This window comes from Cavia porcellus, unplaced genomic scaffold (assembly GCF_034190915.1).
Source record: "Cavia porcellus strain 051 isolate PalLab524CR breed Dunkin Hartley unplaced genomic scaffold, mCavPor4.1 scaffold_15, whole genome shotgun sequence".
NCBI classification, from domain to species: domain Eukaryota; kingdom Metazoa; phylum Chordata; class Mammalia; order Rodentia; family Caviidae; genus Cavia; species Cavia porcellus.
Window position 1 is genome coordinate 43,647,084 of NW_026947498.1, and position 23,341 is coordinate 43,670,424.

The window sequence follows — 23,341 nt, forward strand, 5'->3', positions numbered from 1 at the left end:
CTGTGCTATGCAGAAACAAAACGGCATCAGTAATCAGTCTCTTCAGCTCAGGCCAGTCTCTCAGAAGACTTTCTAGGTGCACAACGCACCATCCCTGCAGTTTTGGAAGATGAGGTAAATTTTGCTGCCCAAAGTCAATCTATCAGGGCCCTTGATTTTTTATTTCACCATGTACTATTTTGCCTTATCCATTGATTTTCTTTCTCCTGCAGAGTACTGTCTAAACTTTCTTCTATCTTCATCTATCTTGGATCTTAAGATAAATCATCTACAAAAGCTTGCATAACTGATAACATCACGAAGCTATAAAACTGATAAAATTAAAGAAAGAAGTAGATAGTTTTACTGTCTAAAGGTAGTTAAAGACTTCGATACCAACTTCTTAATAATGGGTCAAGAAGGGAGAAGCTAGGTAAGGAAATTGGGAACTGACAAAATTTTGCTAGATTGACCGAGAAGAAACAGACACAAGCATCCTGCTAGAAACACATGGAAATTTGCAGACTAGAAGACTTTATTGAGTAGAAAATGAAGTATAATAAGGTATACAAGATAAGAGAGCTGCAGGAGGAAAAATCATAGATATAGGCAGTGACATGCTACAAGACACACCAGTTAGCAAGAAATAGATGATCATTAAATGGTTAAGAACTTTATGATTTGGTTGTTAGACTGATAGTGGCTTGAAATTTGCTGTGGTGAAATTTACCCCACTATTTTGAAGAAATAAGACATTATAACAGCTAGTGATCATTTAATATCATCTTGTTTTGAAGTCCCACCAAGCTTATGTTCTGTCTCCATCAGTTTTATCATGTTGTATCTTATTGAATTTTATTGTATGTGATAGTATAAACAAAATTTTTTATAGACAAGGAGATAATATAGAAACCATTGTTTGTTTTCTGTTAGTTGGTTCTGAATACCCTGTAATACTTTCATTCTCTTGAATGGTGTTACACTGTCTTTTTATGTTTGATACTATAGTATATCAAGGTATACTGAAATATTTCAAGGAAAAAGACACATTATGGTAACTACTGTTATGTCAGATTGTCTTGTGGTGAAACACTATGTTGCTTAAATTGTTCTGTTCTGAAAAAAAAGAAATTGGCAAATGCTATAAATCAGTGATTTTTAGTCATATTTTTATCTCAAGAGCAGAAGTACCAATACAATACTAAATGAATGTTTAAAATTTCTGAAATGAACAGTTTCAGGGATGACAATTTCCAGATATCAAGCTTGAATTTGGTGGCTAAAATTAAGATGAAGATTAATATATATAATTACCTTATGCGACTAACAGTTTTATGTGCTTTCTGAATCAGACATTATTCCAGTTGCATGAATTAGCTCACCTATTGCCTACAATGATACTATTAAGTAAGTAACATTATTGTCTGTATTTTACCAGTAAGGATATTGAGGCAAAGCAAGTCAGGTAACCTCCCCAATATTAAACAGCTGATAAAACATTCATTAAAATTTTGTTACAAATGTCTATTGGCAAACTATTGTAAGCCAGATGTTATTCTGGAGTTTGGAATACAGATGGTAACTCTTGTAATCCACAAATGAGCCCTGAAACTCGAGTTCAAAAAATGGGCAAAAACATATTTTAAAGCAGCACTGATTTATTTTATCCTAGGCCCAGCGACACAGTGCAGTTGGAGTTTACAAAAGCTGTGTGTTGCTTTGAAACTTTTCTAGCCCTTTTGTAGATATCACAGTTTACAAAGTAAAGGGGTCATGGGTGTAAATCAGGAAATCTGCTAATGAGGAAGAACTTTGTTTCCCTTAGCAAAGAACAGAGAAGTCTAGCAGTAATTAACAATCTTTTGTCAGCACCACATCTGTTATTTGTAGAGGGTAACAATGGTTAATATATCCATTAGGTGAGGTTTCCAGGGATTTACAATTCTTTATAGAGGGGAGCATTGGTTAACGTATCAATTAGGTCACCCAAGAGAAAAAAAATGCATACAACCAGTATGGCAGCCTTACAGGTACTTTGGTCATATAAACATAATGAAGCTCTTTTTGCTAGTGTACAGCAGTAACAAAACAGAAATTAAAAATCTAGTTGGAAAGGAAATGAATTACCAGAATATATAGTATATTAAATGTTGTCATTGTGTTAGAGGGGGGAAAAAGCAGAGGAAATAGAAGCAAAAATGAGAATGGGTTTCTGTATAAAATCAAACAGACAGAGAAAGCCCCACTGAAAAGTGCTATTGCATAAAAATCAAAAGAAATGAGAGAACACACCAAATGGATACCTAGGTGAAAATATTCAAGGGAGTAATAATAGCAAGTGGTAATGCATTGGGAAAGGAGTATTTCATTGCTGAAAATAACCATAAATAAATCTTTAAACTCAAAGACATAATCTGCATTTCTTTTCTAAGACAACTTCAATTTATGCCTGTTGTCTTTTCATAATTATTATGATTCTTTTAGTCTGCTGTAAAATAGATAATATTATTTAAATAGAATACATATATTTTTCTATCAGTCTGGTTAAAATGCGATGTATAACAAAGGTAGTAGATGAAGAAATCACAGTACATAGAAACAGAAAAGTGGCACAGACTTGAACAGTTGTTTTCAACCTACATTCATTAGGCCATACATTACAGCCATTTAATCTGAAAATCTGTAATACCAACTTCTAGGCTGTACTCTAAAGCAAGTAAGTCAGACTCTTTTATGATGGACACATGAAAAAAAATATCAAAGTTATCCCTGATGAGTCCAATAGACGACTGAGTTGTAATACCACTGAAACAAGGCCCGTTAGGGCATTATTGTGACAGATTTTGTTTTGCTGTAATCATTGTAAGATTGAGGAGAGGCATAAAATTATTACCCAGCTTATATTTTAAAAGCATCACTCAGCTATTATATTAAAAAGATACCAGCTATTATATTAAAAAGATAAAGTTAGATGGATAGATATAGGGAAGCTGAGAGGCTTTGGGACTAATCTAGTTAAGAGATAATGATCACTTCAAGAAGCACAGACTTGATGGGAACAATCATATTCTGAGAGATATTTTAAAGTAGCACCAATGAGATTTTCTGGCAAATTGAATAAAGTATATAAAGACAATATTAAGAACACATCTACAAAAAAAGGTCCATAATGAACTACTTAAAATCATATTATCATATTAAATGACTAATAGACATAAAACTCATAGTAAAATGTTTCATATACATATAATAAGATATCCATAGTGGCATTTAGTATTATTGTAGTATTTTTAGAACATGTCAGTAAGAATTTAGTATTATTTTTTAGTTACTTCGTGATCTGTTTTATCAGGTGGTTAAAAATGGTTTTAATTTTCACTATTAAAATAATAGATATGCCTAAGCAATATGAGTATTTAATAATACATATAAATTCATATCAGCCTTTCAAAAGCAATGTGAATCATTTAAAGAGTTCCTTGAACAAATTCAAAGCAAATATTAATTTAAAAAATTAAAGGGATCCTTTAAAATATTTATAAATTCAAATTATAAATCTAGTAAAGATGGCATTTTACCTTGCACTAGTTATTTATTAATAATGAGAGCTGAATTTATTACTCCACTTTTCTTGGGAATTGTATGTGTGTAACTATATTAGTGCCAATGTATAAAAATGGAATTAATCTACCTCAAATTCATTTTAAGTTAAGCACTAATAACATTTTAAACCATAAAAACTAGAGTTGGATGGCAGGTCAATTTTTTAAGAAAAACAATGAAACATCATTCAGAAGAATGTTATTTTATCAAACTTGTGCCTACTTGGTGCCAAATAAAAAGTCTAAAAATAGTGTGTGATGCTAAATATCCAAATATATGACATCCTGTTACACATAAAATATAAGGATGGTTAAGTTTCTAATTTTAAATTGTGAGTTAGATCAACAAGATTTAATCAATATTCAATCCAATAATAAGAATTTATATATTTTAATTTATACTACCTGTTACCGTGAAATTGTATTTTATTATTTCCTTTGTTTATTCTTTTATAACTGACTTTATATAAATTTTATTTGGCATATAACATAATGATACTGATATATAAAGCATTATCAAAATACATAATGTACGTTTAAATTTTGTTTAAAAATATTACAGTAAAAGAAGCATTTCCATTGATCCCCCTCAGAATATTCTCTCTTTAAACACACTTACCTGTCCTTCTTGCTATAGCTGAAGGTGTTCTGTAAGTCTTTTTTTTGTGAGAGTTTTTAGTTGTTCCATCTTGGCTGCTTTGATGTCCAGAACGGATTTGAAACTTTTAACTCTCATAGTCATTTTGACTTTGAGAAAGAGCCGGAAGTTGCATGTTTCAAGATCTGGTAATCATGGTGAATATGTTCACACTGTAAGGTTTTTTGATGTGTGCCTTTCCACTTTAAGGTACTTGGCAGTGCATCACTGTAGCTTTTTATTATACCTCCTAAAGACACTGATGAAAGAGCATGTCCAGAACTGCCTCTGAAAGTGGCAAGAAAAATGGGATATGCATGTTTGAAGTGAAGGGGAGTGCTATGAAGGGAATTAATGGCAGTGTGTCTTACTGTAATCATTTAAAAAAAAACATAATAATTCACCATAAATTTTGATCATGCCTTTTATACAGAAGTTGTATGAATTTCTCAAACATTTGGACCATGTAAGAAATTTTGGATTTGTATGGTGGAATATTAAACCAAAACTTTTGATTTTTAGTCATGCTTGAACACCAGAATGATCATCTGAAAGAGATTTTACACAATAACTATGCAGAAATAAGCAGACATATTTACAAAGCCTTGTGTGGGTAGTTCTGATACACTGTAATAATCATCCATCAAAGTGAAATTCTGTAACATTATTGGAAATATCAGTCAAAACAACCTTATATTTTCTCCTATATCTCCTATATATAAACACAAACGTTAGTGTTTTACCTTTGTACAAACATAAGCAAAAAATTAAAAAGAAAAGAAAAAAGCACATTCAGCAGTGAGCTGTGTAAGCTTAAACTATATTATATTCAGATTCACTTTAAGCTCTTAAAACCTAACTCTGAATCCAGCTGCCATATTTCACAAATCTTTTCTTCCTAGATTTTCAAAGTATATTAGAATGACATTTTTAGTTTCCTTATGAATGAGATTTCTGATTTTTACTCTTGGTGGCCTCTCATCTATAAATAAAAGTACACTGTTGTCTCGCTTAAGTTCAAATTCCATGATGATTCCAGATGTAAAAAAGCTCTGAAGGATTTATTAAGTATCCTAAAGGAAATTATAAGAAGATTTTTATCCAGAGAGACTACAAGAACCAGATGGCTTTCAGTATAAAGGAGATATTGACTCTTATTTATTTGGTTGTTATTTTAAAACAAGAATGATTTGTTTTTTAATCTATAAATAACCCTACCCATTTATTTTTCAGATTTAAGAGCATGTTAAAAAGTCACAGCATGGTCAACTTTGTGATTTAGAAACATATAAAAAGCTGAGTTTTAACTTCAAGCATAAGTTATAGAAGTAATCCTCCAAGAACTGTTTTCTGAAAAGTCATTTATAAATCAATTGTTCAGAACTCAGACTGCATTTGCTCATAAATATTTCTTTTAAAGTCATCCCTAGCCAGACCCATAAAAGCTTCTTCAGCAGAGATTAACTAAAGGATATGCCTTCCAATAATGTAGAGGGCTGGGATTTTCTTTCAAAAATGTGTGTTTTTTCTCTCTCTACAAAATTTGCTCAAGGCAAAAGTTTCTTGAAGAGCATTTTTCTATGTCATCTACCTCCTGCCTTATGTTCACTATTCATGTTCTGAAACATTCAACTTTTACTGCTATAAATCCCATGTTAGCCGATCTTTCCCATTCCTATCATGCATCCAGGTTAGATCTTTCTCCACCTCAAAAACTCACTGCAACCTGGACCTCTCACTTCATCTTGTTTTGAGCTTCCATTCTCTCACTGCTACAGATCTTACTTGGAGATAAGTGTGGACTAATTCATTCTATTATGTAACTCTCAAACAATATTCTAATCCTCTAGAAGGTTTTGCATCTTTTACATGAATCCAGACCGAGTTTTAATAGTCATATTACAGGTAGCATAATTAAAAGGTGTTAAAAACCTGAGGATAAGATACGTGATGATATTTTTGGAAAAACAGAAAATCAGAAACCCAGAAGTTACCTCCTGTCCTTGTACCCTCAGTGGATTAACTTACTTCTTTCTCTTGAACGCATTGCATTTCTGACATCTAGTTTTCAGAAAGTGACCTTAGCGACACAGAGGCATAAGGAACAAGAGACTTAGAACATCTACTGTATTCCTCTGTCTTTTGTTGACTGTCTACTAGGTATACATCTGTACATTCATTTTACAGCTCAAGTTCTAAGTTTGTATGTAATAATTTTACAAAGCTTCAAGTAGGTCTTCTATTTTTGTCATTCTATTTGAAAGATTTGGTACCATTTCTGATAACTTGTGATTAATGAACCAAAAGACTCTTTCAACATACATATTTAAACTTCATTTTAGAACAAAATTCATTATTATCCAGTAATGTTACTACAAGATATTTGTGAGGAATCTTAGAATCTCATGTATTTATTTTAAATAAACAAGGCACTCATTGTCCTTTGGATTCTCTATAAATGTTTGTTGAAAAACTGTACCTACTTTGTATCAAAAATTCCAATTTACCATCTACTATGAATAGTATTATTGCTCATACTGGACCTTGTTAAAACATGAATCACTAGGGTCATATACTTTTTATAGAGTATTTGTTGTGGCTTAAGTATGAAGTGTCCTTCAAAGACTCCTGTTTTAAAGGCATGATGCCCAAGGTGGGACCTAGAAGGTGATTAAATAGTGGGCATGTGGACGTCACCAATGGGTTAACTGATGAGTTATTAGGTGAATGTGCTATTAGGTGATGAGCTCAGGGTGGTGGAGGAGTTCCCAGAGGCGTGACTTTGAAAAGTCCGATGCTTCTCGGGCTCTTTCCTTGCTTCCTGCTTCTTGGCCTCAGGGTCAGCCTTCTTGGTACATGCTCTTCTACTGTGATGTTTCTGCCTTTAATTCAGAGGACTAAAACCTCTGAAACTTTGAGACAAAATAATGCTTTTCTCCTTTAAGTCGCACGTCTAATATGTTTTGTTCCATCAGTGGAAAAGCTGACTAATACTGTGTCCCATGTTTTCAGCAAGAGTTTGAGAACAGTGATTTATATCATGGTCCACAGATTGTATTAATGTGTTTTCTAAGGCTATTTGGTTGATGGGATCACTGTGATTCTCTAGTGAATATCTAAAAGAGCAACAGCACAGAAATGGAAGATATTTAGTCCCATTTTCCTCACTCTGAAGCAAAAATAACCCTCTGGTAATCATAATCACAGTCTTGCACTTAGAAGTTGGCTATAGCTGCATGTATAATCAATATCTCAATACTTCTTGTTCATTCATGATGCTCAGAAAAATCTCCTATGGTAAAGCTAACTTCCCATAAAAAATTCTTTCAGAAGATACCTTACTACTTAATAAAATCTGAAAATTTTACACCAACAAAAACATGATAAATTTGGTTAGTTTAATCCAGTGAATATTTTTTTAAGATTCTACTAAATCCTCAAGTCACAAGCATGAACAAGACAAGGTTCACTCATTATCCATGTTCAAGTTCATAGGAGAGAGAGGCACATACATATATGATCTAACCAATGTTAGTGTAGTCTAGATAGTTGAGAGCAATAGAAGAAAAACTTGGACTAACTTTATCCCTTTACCTTCATAATGTTTTCCCTCTTTCCTATCAATTGTAGGTCCTTCTGCCTGTATCTCTAAAATAAATCTCCAACTTGGTTCAAGCACCAGTATCTCTTTATTTTTAATAGCTCCAGACTGATCTTTCTGCTTCCATCTTCCATAAAAAAATCAGAATATATCACACCCTAATTAAAATTCTCTCTAAATTCCCATTATATTTAGAATTCATTTCAAACATTTTATAATGACTTACATGGCCCTTGGTCTTACCTCTAGCTATATTTCAGGAGTCTCTTTTATTCCTTTCACTCAATAAACTCTAGCCTAAATGGCCTTCATTTCTCAAGTATGACTAATTCTTTACCAGGTTAGCCATTTGCACGTGCTGAAAACTATTCAAAGGCTTCATAATGTGGTTCTCTTTCAGAATAGTACTTTTTTGTAGTTGCGCATTTAAAAAATATATCATCTATTTTACTATATGTTTTCCATATTCATGCTTTCAAATAAATGTCAGTACAGCTGGAACAGGTGGCTTTCTATTTTGCTTCCCATGTTGACCAATAACAACTAGAGCAATGATTGGCTCATAGTAGACGTTCAAAGAATGTTGTTCAAATGCACATTGTGAGGATTCATCAAAGCATCTAGGAAGATATAATTCTTGACATGAAAAATTCAGAGGACAGAAGACTAGAATAATATGCCTGGAAAAGGAAACTGTATAAGCAAAGCACTTTAGACATAAAATAACATGCTGTGGAGGTCAACTGAACACACACACACACACACACACACACACACAAATTGAAGCAAAATAATGGTAAGAGGCTAAGATGCAAGCAAAATCTATGTCTGTATTCATGTGAAAACAACATGCTTTATTCTATCACTGAAGACTATTGAAAGATTTAAAACAAGGGACAGGGTTAGATTTGTGTTTTCATAAGATATGAGTATATTTATTTTTAAAACTCATTGAACAATAATGTGATAGCTTTGGCAGCATGGTACTCAATTCCTATATTTATCTTTAGCTCAAGCCAAGCAATTGACCTCAGGGCAAGAAGAATAATTGCAAAGGATCTTAAATTGCCTGTGGGTAAAACTCATGGGGCAGGGCCTTGAAAACCATGGAGAACAGCTCGTGTTACCACAGAGACACTGTGACATGCCAGTGACTACTCAGATCTGGGATGCTGTGCTGCAGTGTGGGAGCATCTGATGGAGCTCGGCAGCTTTCAGAACAGACATTACTATGTATCCCTTTCAGAAACCCCTTCCAATCAGGCTCACCCTTCCTGTCAGTTAGAGGATAACCTCCATGTTTTTCAGCAATCAGATTGAGCAAGCAAAGAAATAGCAGGACGAAGACACCAGAATCCTAGCTACTAAGCTCTGAGATGCAGTGTGTAAATATGCCACTATCACTCTCATTCATTTGAATCTGCCTTTCTGGGAAGAAACCATATGTCATAAAAAAAATTCATAGCTTCTTTTTGATTAATTTCCAATAGGAAGCCCAAAGATATTAAATCTCAGTGCTCTCATATTTTTCTCCTCCCCTCATAAACAATTCAATTCAATTTGAATTAATATTTATCGAGCCCTGACACAATGCATAGCAGCATAGTGGATGCTGTAATAGAGCTGCTACATAAAAGGGCCAAAACTCCTATCTGCCCTAAGGAAAAAAGACAGCTTATTGTGTACAGGACAATAGGAATAACATGGCAGTAGCAACCAGTGCCCTACAAGATAGTATAAAAGATTATTTAATTTAGTCACATTTATTAGCCACCTCTCATATTCAAGGAAACCAGGATATTCTAAACAAAAAATGAGGATGCTGCATTGACAAGAAGTAGAAAAGAGAATTAAAATTTTGTTTGAAGAAGAGGGTTGGATTACTTCTGGAGAAATAAATTTGCACCATACTTCATGCATTATTAAATGGGTCTATTCTCAGCTACACATAGTGAATGGTTCTGCATTGATTTGTTTTTCTGGAGTGTCACCGTTTGTTTGGTTTTGACTTAATGGTCTCAGAGGTCTTTCAGACCTCACTTTATCATGCCAAATTATGTTGCTAAAGTCAGGCAAAGGAAGGCATATCTGGGACCAGCTTTTTTCCCAAAAACTCCAACATATAAAAATTCATGATGTTTATTTGCATTGTCTGGCTTCAAATTTTAACACTATCATTTTATTGATTACTAACTCTCTTTCCTGTTCAATTTGAGCATCTACATGGTAGGGTAATAAATATACTTATGTGTCAATTACCATGAGAATTAAACAAGATAATACTTGTTAAGATCTTAGACTGTAACTGGTTTAGAGTGTTTTATATACATGAACACTTTTTTTTTCCTAGAACAACATGGTAGCAGTTAAAATATGCATTCCCATAAGAGTATAGAACTATTTTGGAAGCTTGTCTTTTATCAAGCCCGTGTCTCATAAAGTGGATGGATGGGTGGACAGATGGATAGATGGATAAAAATATAGATCAGAGATTGTCACAGGCTACTGTTCCCAGGAATCAATTCATAACAGAAGTTTGTACACAGAGACTTTCTTGGTGTAAGTTCTGTAATCAACTCTTACCCCTATAGCTATTGCAGTTTTCAGTCTGCTAGTTCTTACTTGACTCCTTCTCTGGAAACCGTCCTTGGCTAGAGAAAGCCACTGACCCAAGACTACAACATCTTTATAAACTCTGCCTGAATCCAGGAATTGACTGATGTGGATATGTAAGGCCCACAAATTTGGCCACGTCTGGAAGGTTATTCCTTATCCAGAACATCAGCATCCATGGACTGGTAGAAGGCTTTTGCTGTGTATGTGCTACCTTTGACCCTTCCCCTGCTCCCCAATCTTTTTTCTCTTGCTGTCTTCTCTTCCTCATAGGTGCTGATTCTTACAGTATATAATCACAGATCTAAATTTATTTCAGCTAATAAGTTTTGCTGCCTTCATTAACATAATTCTTAAAGCTGTTTTCATTTGTTGTCAATGCATATGACAGAAGTAAAAATGAAAATACGAATAAGATTTGATTTGGTGCTACTGCCTCAATTCATGTTAAGGGCCCTACATTACAGGGCACACATATCAATCCAGGGAGAATGCCAGCCACATGCCCTAGTGTTGTTCTGAAGATAGTTTTGATCTCTTAGACTCCACAAAAGGTCTTGGCCAAGTGACATGGAAATTACTAAAATATGGCCAGAGATATAGTTCAGTGCCTACCTGGAAAGTGTGAGGTTGTGAGTTCAATCCCCAGTACTAAAATTTTAAAAAATTACTAAAATATATTGTCTATTAGAATAAGAGAGTAAGCCAGGTGTGAGTGTGTAACCTCACACCTTAGAATGAGAGAATAAGGCAGATGTGAGTGTGTAATCCCAGCACTCAGGAGGCTGAGCCAGGAGGACTGATGCAAGTTCGAGGCCAGTCTAGGCTACAAAATGAATTCAAGGCTAGCCTGAACTGCATAATGAAACTCTGTCTCAAAAAGACAAAAGAAAAAAGTATTGAGAGTATACAGAGAGAATAGGTTAGATTGGTTTTTGTGCCAGCATCTCATTTTTTGCATATTTTAAAATGGTACCATTTACTGTTATTAAAACCTTTATTGCCCTATCATTGATCAAAGTAAGTAATCTAAATCTCTTCAAATTTTACTCATAAGAATATTTAAAATAAACAATTGTGAAATTCTCGCCATAATAGCCCAAAAGAGGAAGTAACTCATTATCTGTCAACTAGTAAATGAGTAAAAAGGCATACAAATGGCATAAAAATCTTTATAATAATAGTAAGAAAATAATGATACATGCTACATTAAGGAAGAATCTTGGAAATAGTAAACTAAGTAGAAATAATAGTGAACACATACACACACACACAAGCGCGCACACACACAAACATCATGATTACTACTTACAAAAAATATCCAGAATAGGCAAATTTGTAGGTACAAAGATTAGTGTTTTCCTGGGGGGACCTGGGGGGGTGGGTCAAAGTACAATGGCTGCTAGTAAAGGTAAGGTTTCTCTCAGAATTGACAAAAAGCTCTAAAATGAATTTTGATGATGATTGCATAACAGTTAGTATACTAAAAAAAGCACTATATACATTAAGAGGATAAAGAGAATGGTATTACAACAGCGAGCAGAAATACCAAAACAACACCCAGAATTTGGAGGCAGGTTTATTACATCAGTAGACACAAACAGGGATCATCTGGTGGTCTAGGACTTATATTGCATAAGCAGACAGGAAGGACAGAGGCCAAATGGCTTGTCAATTGGGGATTGATTTATACAGTGTGCATCACAGTGACCAGCCGTTTCTAAGGGACCAGAAACAACTGAACCAGAACAGGAACTTGTAAAACTGATGTATTCTAGCTGAGGGGGACATTTTCTATTACAGTATGAGAATTATGTCTCAATAAATCTGCTAACAGTATTTGGTGCTCATAGTAAATAGGAAATTAATTTTCACCCTGGTCTAATGCAACTATTTCTCTTGATGTACATAGACTCTTACATTGGCACTTCATTTTTCAGGAAACCAAGATAATTTGCTGACTCAATAAACTTATAAAAATTTCATATAATAATCATAGCATTCAATAAATTATAATTTTATTAGAGTAATTTAGGAGCTGTGATATGTGTTTTATATGAAATTCTCCCTACAACTCTAAGTTAAAATGTTCTCATTGTTCAGATAAAGAAACTGAGGCATGCTATAGCCTTTAGGTGGTCCATCAACATTTCCTACCACTTAGAAATTCCACTTAACAAAAACTATGATAGGAGGAAACTGCAGTCTTTAAGGGATAAAGAGATACCTTTTAAAATTCAGTGAAGTCCTTTCTAGGCCAAAATAATCTATGCACTCAATTCTACTCAGAAGTCGTAAGTCCAAGTAGAGAGGAGGTAGGTGTAGGGTGGAGTACATGATAAAAGAGGTAGATTTCATTTAATAGTGTACTGTCTAAGAAGATGGATTAGAAACATAAAGAGCTAATAACACCGAAGATTTTCTCTGCTAGGTTATCTTTTGTACATTAATTATACAGAAGAGCCTGCTTAAATGGATACTCTGGCTGTAAGAGTGCCTCCTAAGAGAGAGTTCTTTACTCTGCAATTGATTTAGGAGATATTATCTAAGAACTGTTAAGGAAATAAGTTGATACACAAGACAAAGTTTATTTCATGTGTAGTATAGGCTCATTCATTTAACTGACCAGTGAATCAGAACTGTATAGGAGGCACAATCACTATGATAGATACAATTAGATCATCTATGTGTTAAGATACACTGAGGTATTTTGTTTTGTTTTGTTTTGTAGTATTAGAGATTAAACCCAGATACTTCACACTGAGCTACAATCTTAGCTTTTTTAATTTTATTTTTTTAAGACAGGATCTTGCTGAGTAGCCAGGTTGCCCAGACTGAGCGCTCAAATTTGTGATCCTCCTTCCTCAGCCTTCATGAGTGCTAGGATTACAGATTTCACTGAAATTTTAAATCGAATGTCCATGAAAACTGCTTTCAATTGGAAAAAACAATTTAAATGGTTTTATTTGTTCTTCTATGTTATATAATATAATGGAGCCCTAGAATCTCTTGCTAGGGATTAATTCTTAAAATTTTTCTGATAAATAAAAAAAGAATTTCTAATTTTTCCCTATAATTTGATTTAAAAGCAGAAATCTCCAAACAACTATGTAGAGCAACATGCCTTACTGTTCAAACTTACATATTTTTATTTTAATTTCCCTATTTTTTGCATGCATTTTTTTGGTACATGCTTCTTGCACAAATGACAAGTAGATTTTTTAAACTCTTTCGTAAATTCTACATTGTTTTTAAGTCAAGGAGAAAATAAGATGAAATTAACTATTATGTGGCCTTACACAGCCGGTTCATTATTCATAATACAGAATTTATTTAATCCTCTCAATCAGGACTTAAAGCAGCCTTGGTTTTCGGTCAATTGTCAATTCTTTTATTTTTGTCCCATAAAATTAAAAAGAAAAACATCTAGTTATTTTCTGTTTGCTTACATTTTTGTTCTTTCTGCTGTTGCGTTCTCAGATTGCTTTCTTGTATATGCCATCACTTTTTCCTTTTCCTGAGCGACTTGGTCTGACAACCGTTTGTCATTGTATTTCTAGCTACCAAACAGGTTTCCTCTGATTGTAGGGTTACTGCCCTTCTGTGCACTGGTTTGAAGCTCACAACCAAAGAATCACACTCTATTTTCTCAGTAGCTTTTGCTGTTACGTTATTTTGACTTTAGTTCTCTCTTTACCAAAAGTTTCTGAAATCGTTTTTCCTAGAAGTGTGTTTAGTTCTATACTGTTCTTTGTTTAATTCTCCCTTATCACTTCCAGGTAGACTTTTTTTCCGGGAGACTTGCTCATTCAAGCTGGATCTAGTAAAATAAATCCAATTATTTAGCATACATATATAAACACATGCACACTGCTTTAAAAGTAATCAATTCAAACAATTCTGCTTCTCTTGCAGAAACATGATGGCCACTTCACAGTCATCCAGTTGGTTGGCATGCTCCGAGGCATTGCATCAGGCATGAAGTACCTTTCAGATATGGGTTATGTTCATCGAGACCTAGCAGCTAGGAACATACTGGTGAACAGCAACTTAGTATGCAAAGTTTCTGATTTTGGTCTCTCTCGAGTGCTTGAAGATGACCCAGAAGCTGCTTATACTACAACTGTAAGTTTGTATGTTTTTCTCCAATATAGTTTGCTTACTTTTATAATTTTGAATGTTATTAGTGTAATTCTACTTTTACTTTCCCAATTTTCTACTCTAATTTATCAGTCCTAAATTCACATAATTACTTAAAGACCTAATTTTAAAAACTTTCTTATATTGGATTCTTTTCATTTTAATGTCCCCAAATGTTAATATCTTTCTTGAGATCCTTGTCGTGACTACTCTCTCAACAAATTTGCCTTTGCCTAAGGTATTTTTGATGCTTCAATAATTAGAGCTCATTATAAAGCCAATAAAGCGTCCCATTGATAACTCAGGAGTAGCACCAAGGAGTTAGTGGTTACAAAGTGACATTGACTTTTTTATTATTATGGAAAGGTGCAGTCATACTTGAAAATAAACAGTGCAAACTTCTTTGAGGTAAAGGAAAGCTCTCTATATCTTTCTTAAAATAATACTTAGGGAAATTTTGAGCAAGAATGATACAATATTTGTAACATTTGAAGGGAGGGAAAAACTAACAGAGACCACCAGGCTTGTATAATTATGGCATGGAATTTACTGTGCCTGGGTGCAAGTAGGCAGATTGCACAATAAGACCTTCTGCCCTGAACAAGGAGAAGTGTGTCCTTTTTATAGGGATGGGGAGAAGACAGGGGACATTAGGCAGAAAGGTTTTAACAAATTTCTGTGGTCGAAGTTCTCTGGCAGTCTTACACCTTAATGGGCAGAGTCCTTGAAGTGTCCAGTGTAAATTCTCAGGTGTCTCCAAATGTCCCCAGATGTTTTAGGACCTGCAAAATTCCATGACCTCTCTTATCTCCTTCATGACATTCTGCGCTTGCCAATGGCAACTTCAGTCCTGATCAGAATTCTCTGTAGAAAGTAGTACTTCTGCTTGCAGGCAGGTTCTAGAGGCTAGCAGAATGAGGTCCAATAGGAACATTACAAATAAAAGGCCAAAACTTTAGAACCAAGCTATCATCAATAAATTATATGACATCAATTTGACTAACAAATATTAAACCATTCTTGAATGTTCAAAGTAAATTCATCCTATTGTTTACTTTGCTGTTTTATTCAGTCTCAAAGTCTCTGTTCATGTCTGTTAGAGCTTCTACTTTGTAAAATAATTTAGTTGTTTCTTAAGACTGTTTGCCATTAATTCATTTGACAGCTTTAAACAAAAATAAGTCATTAAAAGTATTCAAGATGTTTTTATTCTATTTCCTAACTTTACACATTATTTTAAACCATGGAATTCTATTATTTAGTACCCTTTTATTTCCTTTTTCTATGAATTTTTTTAACTTGAGTTATTGCAGAATAAATTCAAGTTAAATATTATGAGTAGAGTATTTTGTCCTCTTACTATGTTTGCTTTGTAGAAATTCTTATAGTAATTTGTTGGTATTTTCACCATTCTTTCAATAAAAAGTGTGGTTTTAAGGAAAACAAATTAAATCCTGAATCTGAGGTATAAAATAATAGTAGCTCCTGTCTTTCAAGTTAAACTAAAAATTTCATAAAATTAACTCTAATTGTATGAAAATCAATTATTTATTTTACAAAGGCGTTTTGAGCTCTATCTTAAAAAGAAAATATCACTACGGTTTTTAAGGCCTTTTTAATTTTATTTTTAAAAATGTATAATATGACAATTTTTGTATACACATATAATACACATACACAATACACATGCAATTTTATATTAAGCATATTTTCAGCCCTAGGTAATATTTTAAATTATCAAGTAAAAGTTATAAAAGATAGTATTTATAAATATGGTAACACATGCAATGTATCTAAAGAATAAAATGAGATAACTAATAAACTCTTTTCACTAAATGTCTACATAGATACTCTTAAAGCCACTTAGTAAATTCTATTTTAACTGCTTATTAAAATAGGAACATAGTAACTAGATTTAACATACTAATAAAATTAGTAACCCAAAGTTTGATACATACTGTATACAAGTTTTATTGGATCAATTTTGACATCCTGACTCTAGGCTTTTTCTCTTTTATGTGGTTATAGGCTGTGAAGTCTGGAATAGTGCTGCTTTAAATTTAGATCAGTCTACGGAATTAAATAGAAAATTAGGTTACCAGAATATTTATACTCCAGAAAGTGCCACTGAAAAACTATGGATTATATCATAATTAGAAAGATCTCTGATTTCAGTTAAGTGGAAAGTGGTATGATCTAGTTATTTTAAAGAAGTCTCATAATTATCTTACTGTTCATAGAATTTTGAGGTGCAAAACTACATTGATTGCTTCATCTTATAATGAACACAGACTTTGAATATATAACACAACAAAATATTGTCTTTTTGAGTTTATACTTTGAAAGGTAGACAGACTCATGCTTTCTTGCAATTCAATGCATTAAATATTGTCACAGAGGTCTGATAAAAATGCATAGAATAATCAAAGAGAAGTCTGAAGAAAGTTTCTGAAAAGATAAAATATGAATCAAGTCTTTAAAAATTCAGTAGAGATGGTTAGAGAAAAGACCATCCAGATGAGGAAAGAGAGAAGATATAGAAATGCAGATAAGTAAATGGAGAGATTGATAGAAATGTGCAGTTTGAAATTGAGACCAGATTCAAAAGGGCCAGGTATTTCAGAAATAATTGCTAAGGTACTTATGTGGCAGAACTTGAAGATTTTTCTACAGCTGCTAAGAGACATCAATTAATTCAAATAAGAAAATAACAAAAATAAGTGCATGTTCTAGAAGATATTATTGACAATAATGTAAAGGAAGGAAAGATTAAAGACAGTGGTAGCAGGGAGGCCAATTAGGCATCATTACATAGCGGAGACAAAAAGGCCGTCTTTCTTTACTTAGGGCTATGGAAGTTAGGATAAAGAGAAGAACAAAGAACTAAATATCATTATGAACACACAATTTATAGGATTCCATAAGTAATTAGACATCAACTATAAGGAAACCAAGGTTTTAAATATGATATCAATATGTCTAGATCAAACAGCTAATTGCATAGAGAGGCTATTAAGACAGAAGTCCTCTTAAAAATGGTCTGGCTATCAGTATTAAAATACAGGCAAAATTATAACAATAGATACTGTATTTCAAACAACAGATACTGTATTTCAAAGTTATTAAGATAATGCCTCTGAGCACTGGCATTCGGTTGAAACTTTCTATAAAATTTTTATATACAAAATACTTACTTTCCAAAAACTTTTTGTATTTCCAGTTAAAAGGGATGAGACACCCAGAAAATTTACTGCCTGGTAAAGACATACTGCAGTTCAGGATGTTTCAGCATACGTAAATCAATAAATGTAATCCACTATGTCAATAAAGCCAAAAGTAAGAATCACATGATCATTTCTATAGATGCAGAAAAAGCTTTTGATAAGGTCCAACATGCAATTAGACAAGAGAGAGAAATAAAAGGGGTAAAGATAGGAAGAGAAGAAGTTAAATTATCATTTTTTGCAGATGACATGATACTCTACATAGAAGACCCCCAAAACTCCATTGAAAGACTCCTAGGTGTAATAAATAAATTCAGCAATGTAGCTGGATACAAAATCAATACTCATGGTTCTTTTTCTGTTAGTTGGTTCTAAATACCTTGTAATACTTTCATTCTCTTGAGTGTTTTTACACTGTCATATTATGTTTGATGTCATAGTATACAAAGTTACACTCAAATATTTCAAGGAAAGAGACATTATGGTAACTACTGTTATGTTGGGTTATCTTGTGGTGAAACACTATGTTGCTTAAATTGTTCTGTTCTGACCTGTGTTGTTATGTTGTTATGTTCTCTTTTATCTTAATCTCCTTCTTTTTAAAATTTTTTTTAAAAAAATAAAATAAAATCATGTATTTTACATTTTAAAAAAAAAGACATACTGCAGTTTGATCAAACCCTGTGGAATAAAATGTGAATAGACATTTACATAAAAAGGATTTATTTTTAAAATGTTTACATAAAAACAACTTCAAAGAGCAAATTCCTTTGACATAGTAAAAGAAAATTTGATTCAATTTTTTAACATTTTAACTATATATACCAGTCTTGAAATAAATCTTTTATCATGAGTGATCATAATGTTTTCTCACTATGTTAATATAATTTCTATTTCCTCATTATTTATAAATGTTGTACTCTACATCACAATGGGCTTGAAAACAAAGGAGATTATGAAGAACAAGAAGGCATCGAGGATAATGGCTGTGCTTTGTTTAGTTTTTTGTTTTGTTTTGTTTTGTTTTAAACTTCAGGAAAACAATTCCTAGAATAGTGTGCTGCCTGGATGCTATACCTTCCTAATCAAAATAAGGGCAGAATAAATAGATTTCCCGCTGACATGATTTTGCATATTAAAGCAGGTCATATTACAACAAACAGCAGTGAAAACTAGTTAAAGATGACAGGCTGGGAAGCTCGAGTGGCTGGGTGTGAGCCCCACGCTGGCCATGGAACTGTACTGGAGCACAAGTGCTGATGAGCAAGTTCTTCTCTAATTGAAAATGTTGTTTTCTAGGATGGACAGAAGCAGGATCTAGAGTGTTTATTTTAGGCAGTTCCTAAATCCTGTGTCAGGATATTAGGTGCTTAGCATATGCTGCAGTTACCTTTGCAAACTAATTTGTTTGCAACAAATTAGTGGGCCAGTGCTCCACCCCAAATTCTCCTGATTCAATAACCAAATAAAGAAATAAGTTGAGAACAGATAGATTACTACACAGAGGTGCAATTAATAACCAAATACAGCATGTAATAAAATTCATGTATGTGCCTACACTAAGAATAGTTAATGCAACCTAAAAGGAAATACAGTAGTGGTATTACCAGAGGCCTCAATGTAGGCCCAACTTCCTGGGCTCATTCACCTACTCACCATCAATAAATTGAGAAAAACCCATAAAAATGGGAAAATGAGTTTATTCACAATTTAGCTAAAGTGGGAGAGTACATAGTAACCCCTCAGGAAAGCATAGAAGCATGCTAATCTATAGAGGTATAAATAAAACAAAAGCAGAAATTATGCTGTGTCCATTTACCCACATTTGAGCCCAACAAAGGACCCCCAAAAATGTTGAAAACCTCCTCCTGTTGAAAATTCCTTGGCCCAGGCAAGTTTCCATTGTCAGCATGAGGAAGCTAGAAAAGGAATTTAACTTTAAAAGTCCCAGTTTTTAAAGGTCCATTTTTCACATCTTGATTTCAGGAGCAGATTTTTCAGGTGAAGCATGTAAGCTGGTGCTGAAATACATCAGGTGCTTGCAAAGGGGCCTTTTGGAACTTGTAATAGCTTGAACTGATGGTAATGGCTAAGCAATGTGCATTATAAACCAAAAATAGAATGGAAAAGAATACACAGAAATATGATCTCCGATGAGAACTGAGACTTTGGTGTTATGGCCATTTCTATGAATAGCTTATCAGGCACTCAGGAAAAACTGGTGAATGATTATGATCCACACTTAACGGCACCTCTATAATTAGCGCTATCTGGATAAATTAATATGCACAAAATTCACTGACAGTGGGTTGTTTTCATTTAATTATACTACACAGGGTCCTGTCTTGTTAAAATGTAGCTGCTGAGAAATCACTTCCTTTTTCTGAGTCTGAAACACATTCCTATGAACTAGTGTTTCTAACTAGTTCCGGAAGAGGGACTCTGGCTCATTTGAATATTGCTAAGCAACCCCGTCTTATACTCGCATTGAAAATATTAAACCTCTTCACTCTTAACTGTGGAAACAAGGTTCTATCTAACTAAAAAGGGCATTAAAAGCTACATTATAGCTCACATTCATCTGTTTTAAAAGATGTTTTATTTAAAATATAAGAATATTTTTCTAATTTTTAAAAATTATGATAAGTGACTGCTTTCTTATGTATTAAAGATTAAACCAGAATGGAAGAATCATTTTGTTGTATCTGTTAAAATTATGAGATTTCTTGAATTTAATTTTTATTATGTTCATGTTGTGTTATCCACAGCATATTTTGATTTTTTTCTTTAATGGAAGTCATTCCATACAAGCAATTTTTTTGTTTACATACAGAGCCTCCTCACTGAAATCACCTAACTGTATAGTCACTGTTCTGTAAATCACTTAATAGAATTAACTTCGTATTTATAAGACCCCTTCTGAGCTCTAACATTTGACGTCCACTGTTCTATACAAAATATGAGAAAAATCAAATGTACCAATCTAAGTCATGACTTCTAAAATTAAGTAATATCCATTGCACTGGATAAAATGTCTTACTCAAAGGTATTTTTAATGACTTAGATTTTGAACAATAGAACGTTATCCTTTGAAATCTACCACAGGATTTTCTGTTCATCAAGACAGTGATGGTGGAGCAGACCCTCTGCTATGATACAGTACCTGGTAAGATGCATCTTACTCTAAAGTCAGCTTAGTTTAGGCAAGCCACGCTGGCAAATGCTTGTTCTTCAATTTTTGCTTTCAAGCTTAGTCACACAAAAAACAAGGGAATAGAAGAGCTTTGAGTACCAAAGCAGACCTTGAGGGGAAAAAACATGAAAACTGCTGTCCTATAAAAAACTACAGAGACTACACGAATAGAATATAAGGACAGGTTCCTATACAAAATTTACTGAAAAGTTTAAGTACAGGAAATGGTGATTTCTGTTAAGTAAACTACATTTGGCAATATCAGTATAAAGAAAAAAGTGTGAAAATAGCAGTGTTATCAGAATGCTATAATGTTGTTAAACAACTTCATACTCAATAAAAAGACACTAAGTAAATAAACCTTGGAAAAGTAAAAGAAAATAAAATCCAAGTTGAATGAATCAAATTCGTCCTCAAGAATGAAGCTATATTGTTGGGGAAAATCAACAAAATGATATTCACCGAAAAATAGCTCAGGGCTGGGGATTTAACGAAGTGGCACAGTGCCTCCCCGGCAAGTATGAGGTCTGAATTTGATTCCTAGCACCTCCCCAAAAAACAAATAAAAAACCCTAGCTGTTAGAGTTCTTACTGAGTAGCACCTACAGTGTCAGTCAATCACAATAAGTCAAATATACAGACCATTATACTTAGCTGAGGAGGTGAAAATAGATGTGCCAAATCTAGCTTCCGAAATTTAAAGGATAAAAATACTCTTTGAGTTACCCAATGATCAGTGGGCTAATTTATGAAATAAAACCTAGGAGTTTTTATTTAATGTTTCCAATTTTGGTACAGGACATTATTTAATGTTTCATTTTTGGTACAGGACATTCTAATAAAGATATAAAAGTTATATTCTCAGAAATTGGTGACCTCCACACATTGAGCTGAAATGCCAGAAAGCAAATCTGTAATAATTGATATGACAGGACAAGAAAGCATTATACCCAACCAGAAAGAATATGTGCTAAATGAAGAGTAAGAATCTTCTCCAGTACCTGTCTAAGGTATATACATATGGGCATCGGCTTGGTGATATGTAGATTAGAGGGGTAGAGTCTAACTCAGTGGTAAAGTGAGTGCCTAACATGTGAAAGCCCTGAGTTCAAGAGAAATGAGAGAGACAGAGAGACAAAGAGAGACATACAAGAAAGAAAATGTGAATGATGCATCAAAATCATACAGTAGTTATACAATACGATGGTATCAGAAGGGCACTGTGTTTGTTGGGTTTGCATTACTGTGACTGAAATACCTAAGAATATCAACTTTAAGAAGGAAAGGTTTATTTTGGCTCACAGTTTCAGAGATTGCAGTTCATGGTCATTTAGCTCCATTGCTTCTGGCCCCAAAATGACACAGACATCACACAAAAGGATGATTCCAACAAAAATTTTGAAAATGAGACCATCTAAACTTTGCCATACCTAACATGTGCTAGGAATGTAAGACATTTGGAAAAAATATCTCTATCAGTTGAGTAGGAAGAGTGTGGGAGAACACAGCAGCTCACCTTATGGCAGACAAGAAGGAGAATGAGAGAGACAGAGGAGAGGCCAGAGAAAAAACCCTTCAGACGAACATAGGCAATGATTTATTTCCTCCAAGTAGGCTCCATCTCCTATCCTTCACTACCTTTGGATAGAGCTATCAGCTTTTAATATGTGATCTTTTATAAAAGATTCAAGATCTAAACCATAGTTGGTATGAAACTCCTATGAAACATATATACTAGCCCATAGAACATGCTTAAGTAAATGCAGAGAAACTGACATTATTCTTTGCATATTATCTGACCGTAGTGCACTGAAATTGGAAATTAATGGCAAAAGAAACTGCAAAAACTCCGTAAACACAACGAAATTAAATAACACCCTTCTGAACAACCAATGAGTTACAGATGAAATTAAAAAATAAATTAAACAATATCTACAATCAAATGAAAATACAGATGCAACATACCAAAACCTCTGGGACACAATGAAAGCAGTCCTAAGAGGAACACATATAGCAGTAAACCATCACATCAGGAAAACAGAATAAGCACAAAGCAGCAACCTAATGCTGTTCCTCAAACTCCTAGAAAAAAAAGAGTATGTCAAGTGTAAAGCTCATAGAAGGGAGACAATTATAAAGAGCAGAGCAGGATTTAATGCAATTTGAGTCTAAGAAAACAATACAAAGAATTAATGAATTAAAGAGTTGGTTCTTTGAAAGAATAAACAAAAGCAATAAACCTCTAGTAAGTTTTATCAAGAAAAGAAAAGAAAAAACTCAAATTCATGCAAAGAGAAATGAAAAGGGTAAATTCACTACAGATCCTTGGGTATTCAGAAGATCATCAAAACC

General features: G+C 33.5%; 1 protein-coding gene across 9 annotated transcripts in view; it reads left to right on the top strand.

Moving 5' to 3' along the window:
• Epha6 (EPH receptor A6) overlaps window positions 1-23,341 on the top strand; it is an 806,211-nt gene that overhangs the window by 660,341 nt on the left and 122,529 nt on the right. For all 9 annotated transcript variants that reach the window (XM_063224791.1, XM_063224793.1, XM_063224792.1 and 6 more), the window contains one exon: window positions 14,348-14,557. In XM_063224791.1, coding sequence (XP_063080861.1) covers window positions 14,348-14,557 — 210 coding nt within the window. The remainder of the gene's footprint in view (window positions 1-14,347; window positions 14,558-23,341) is intronic.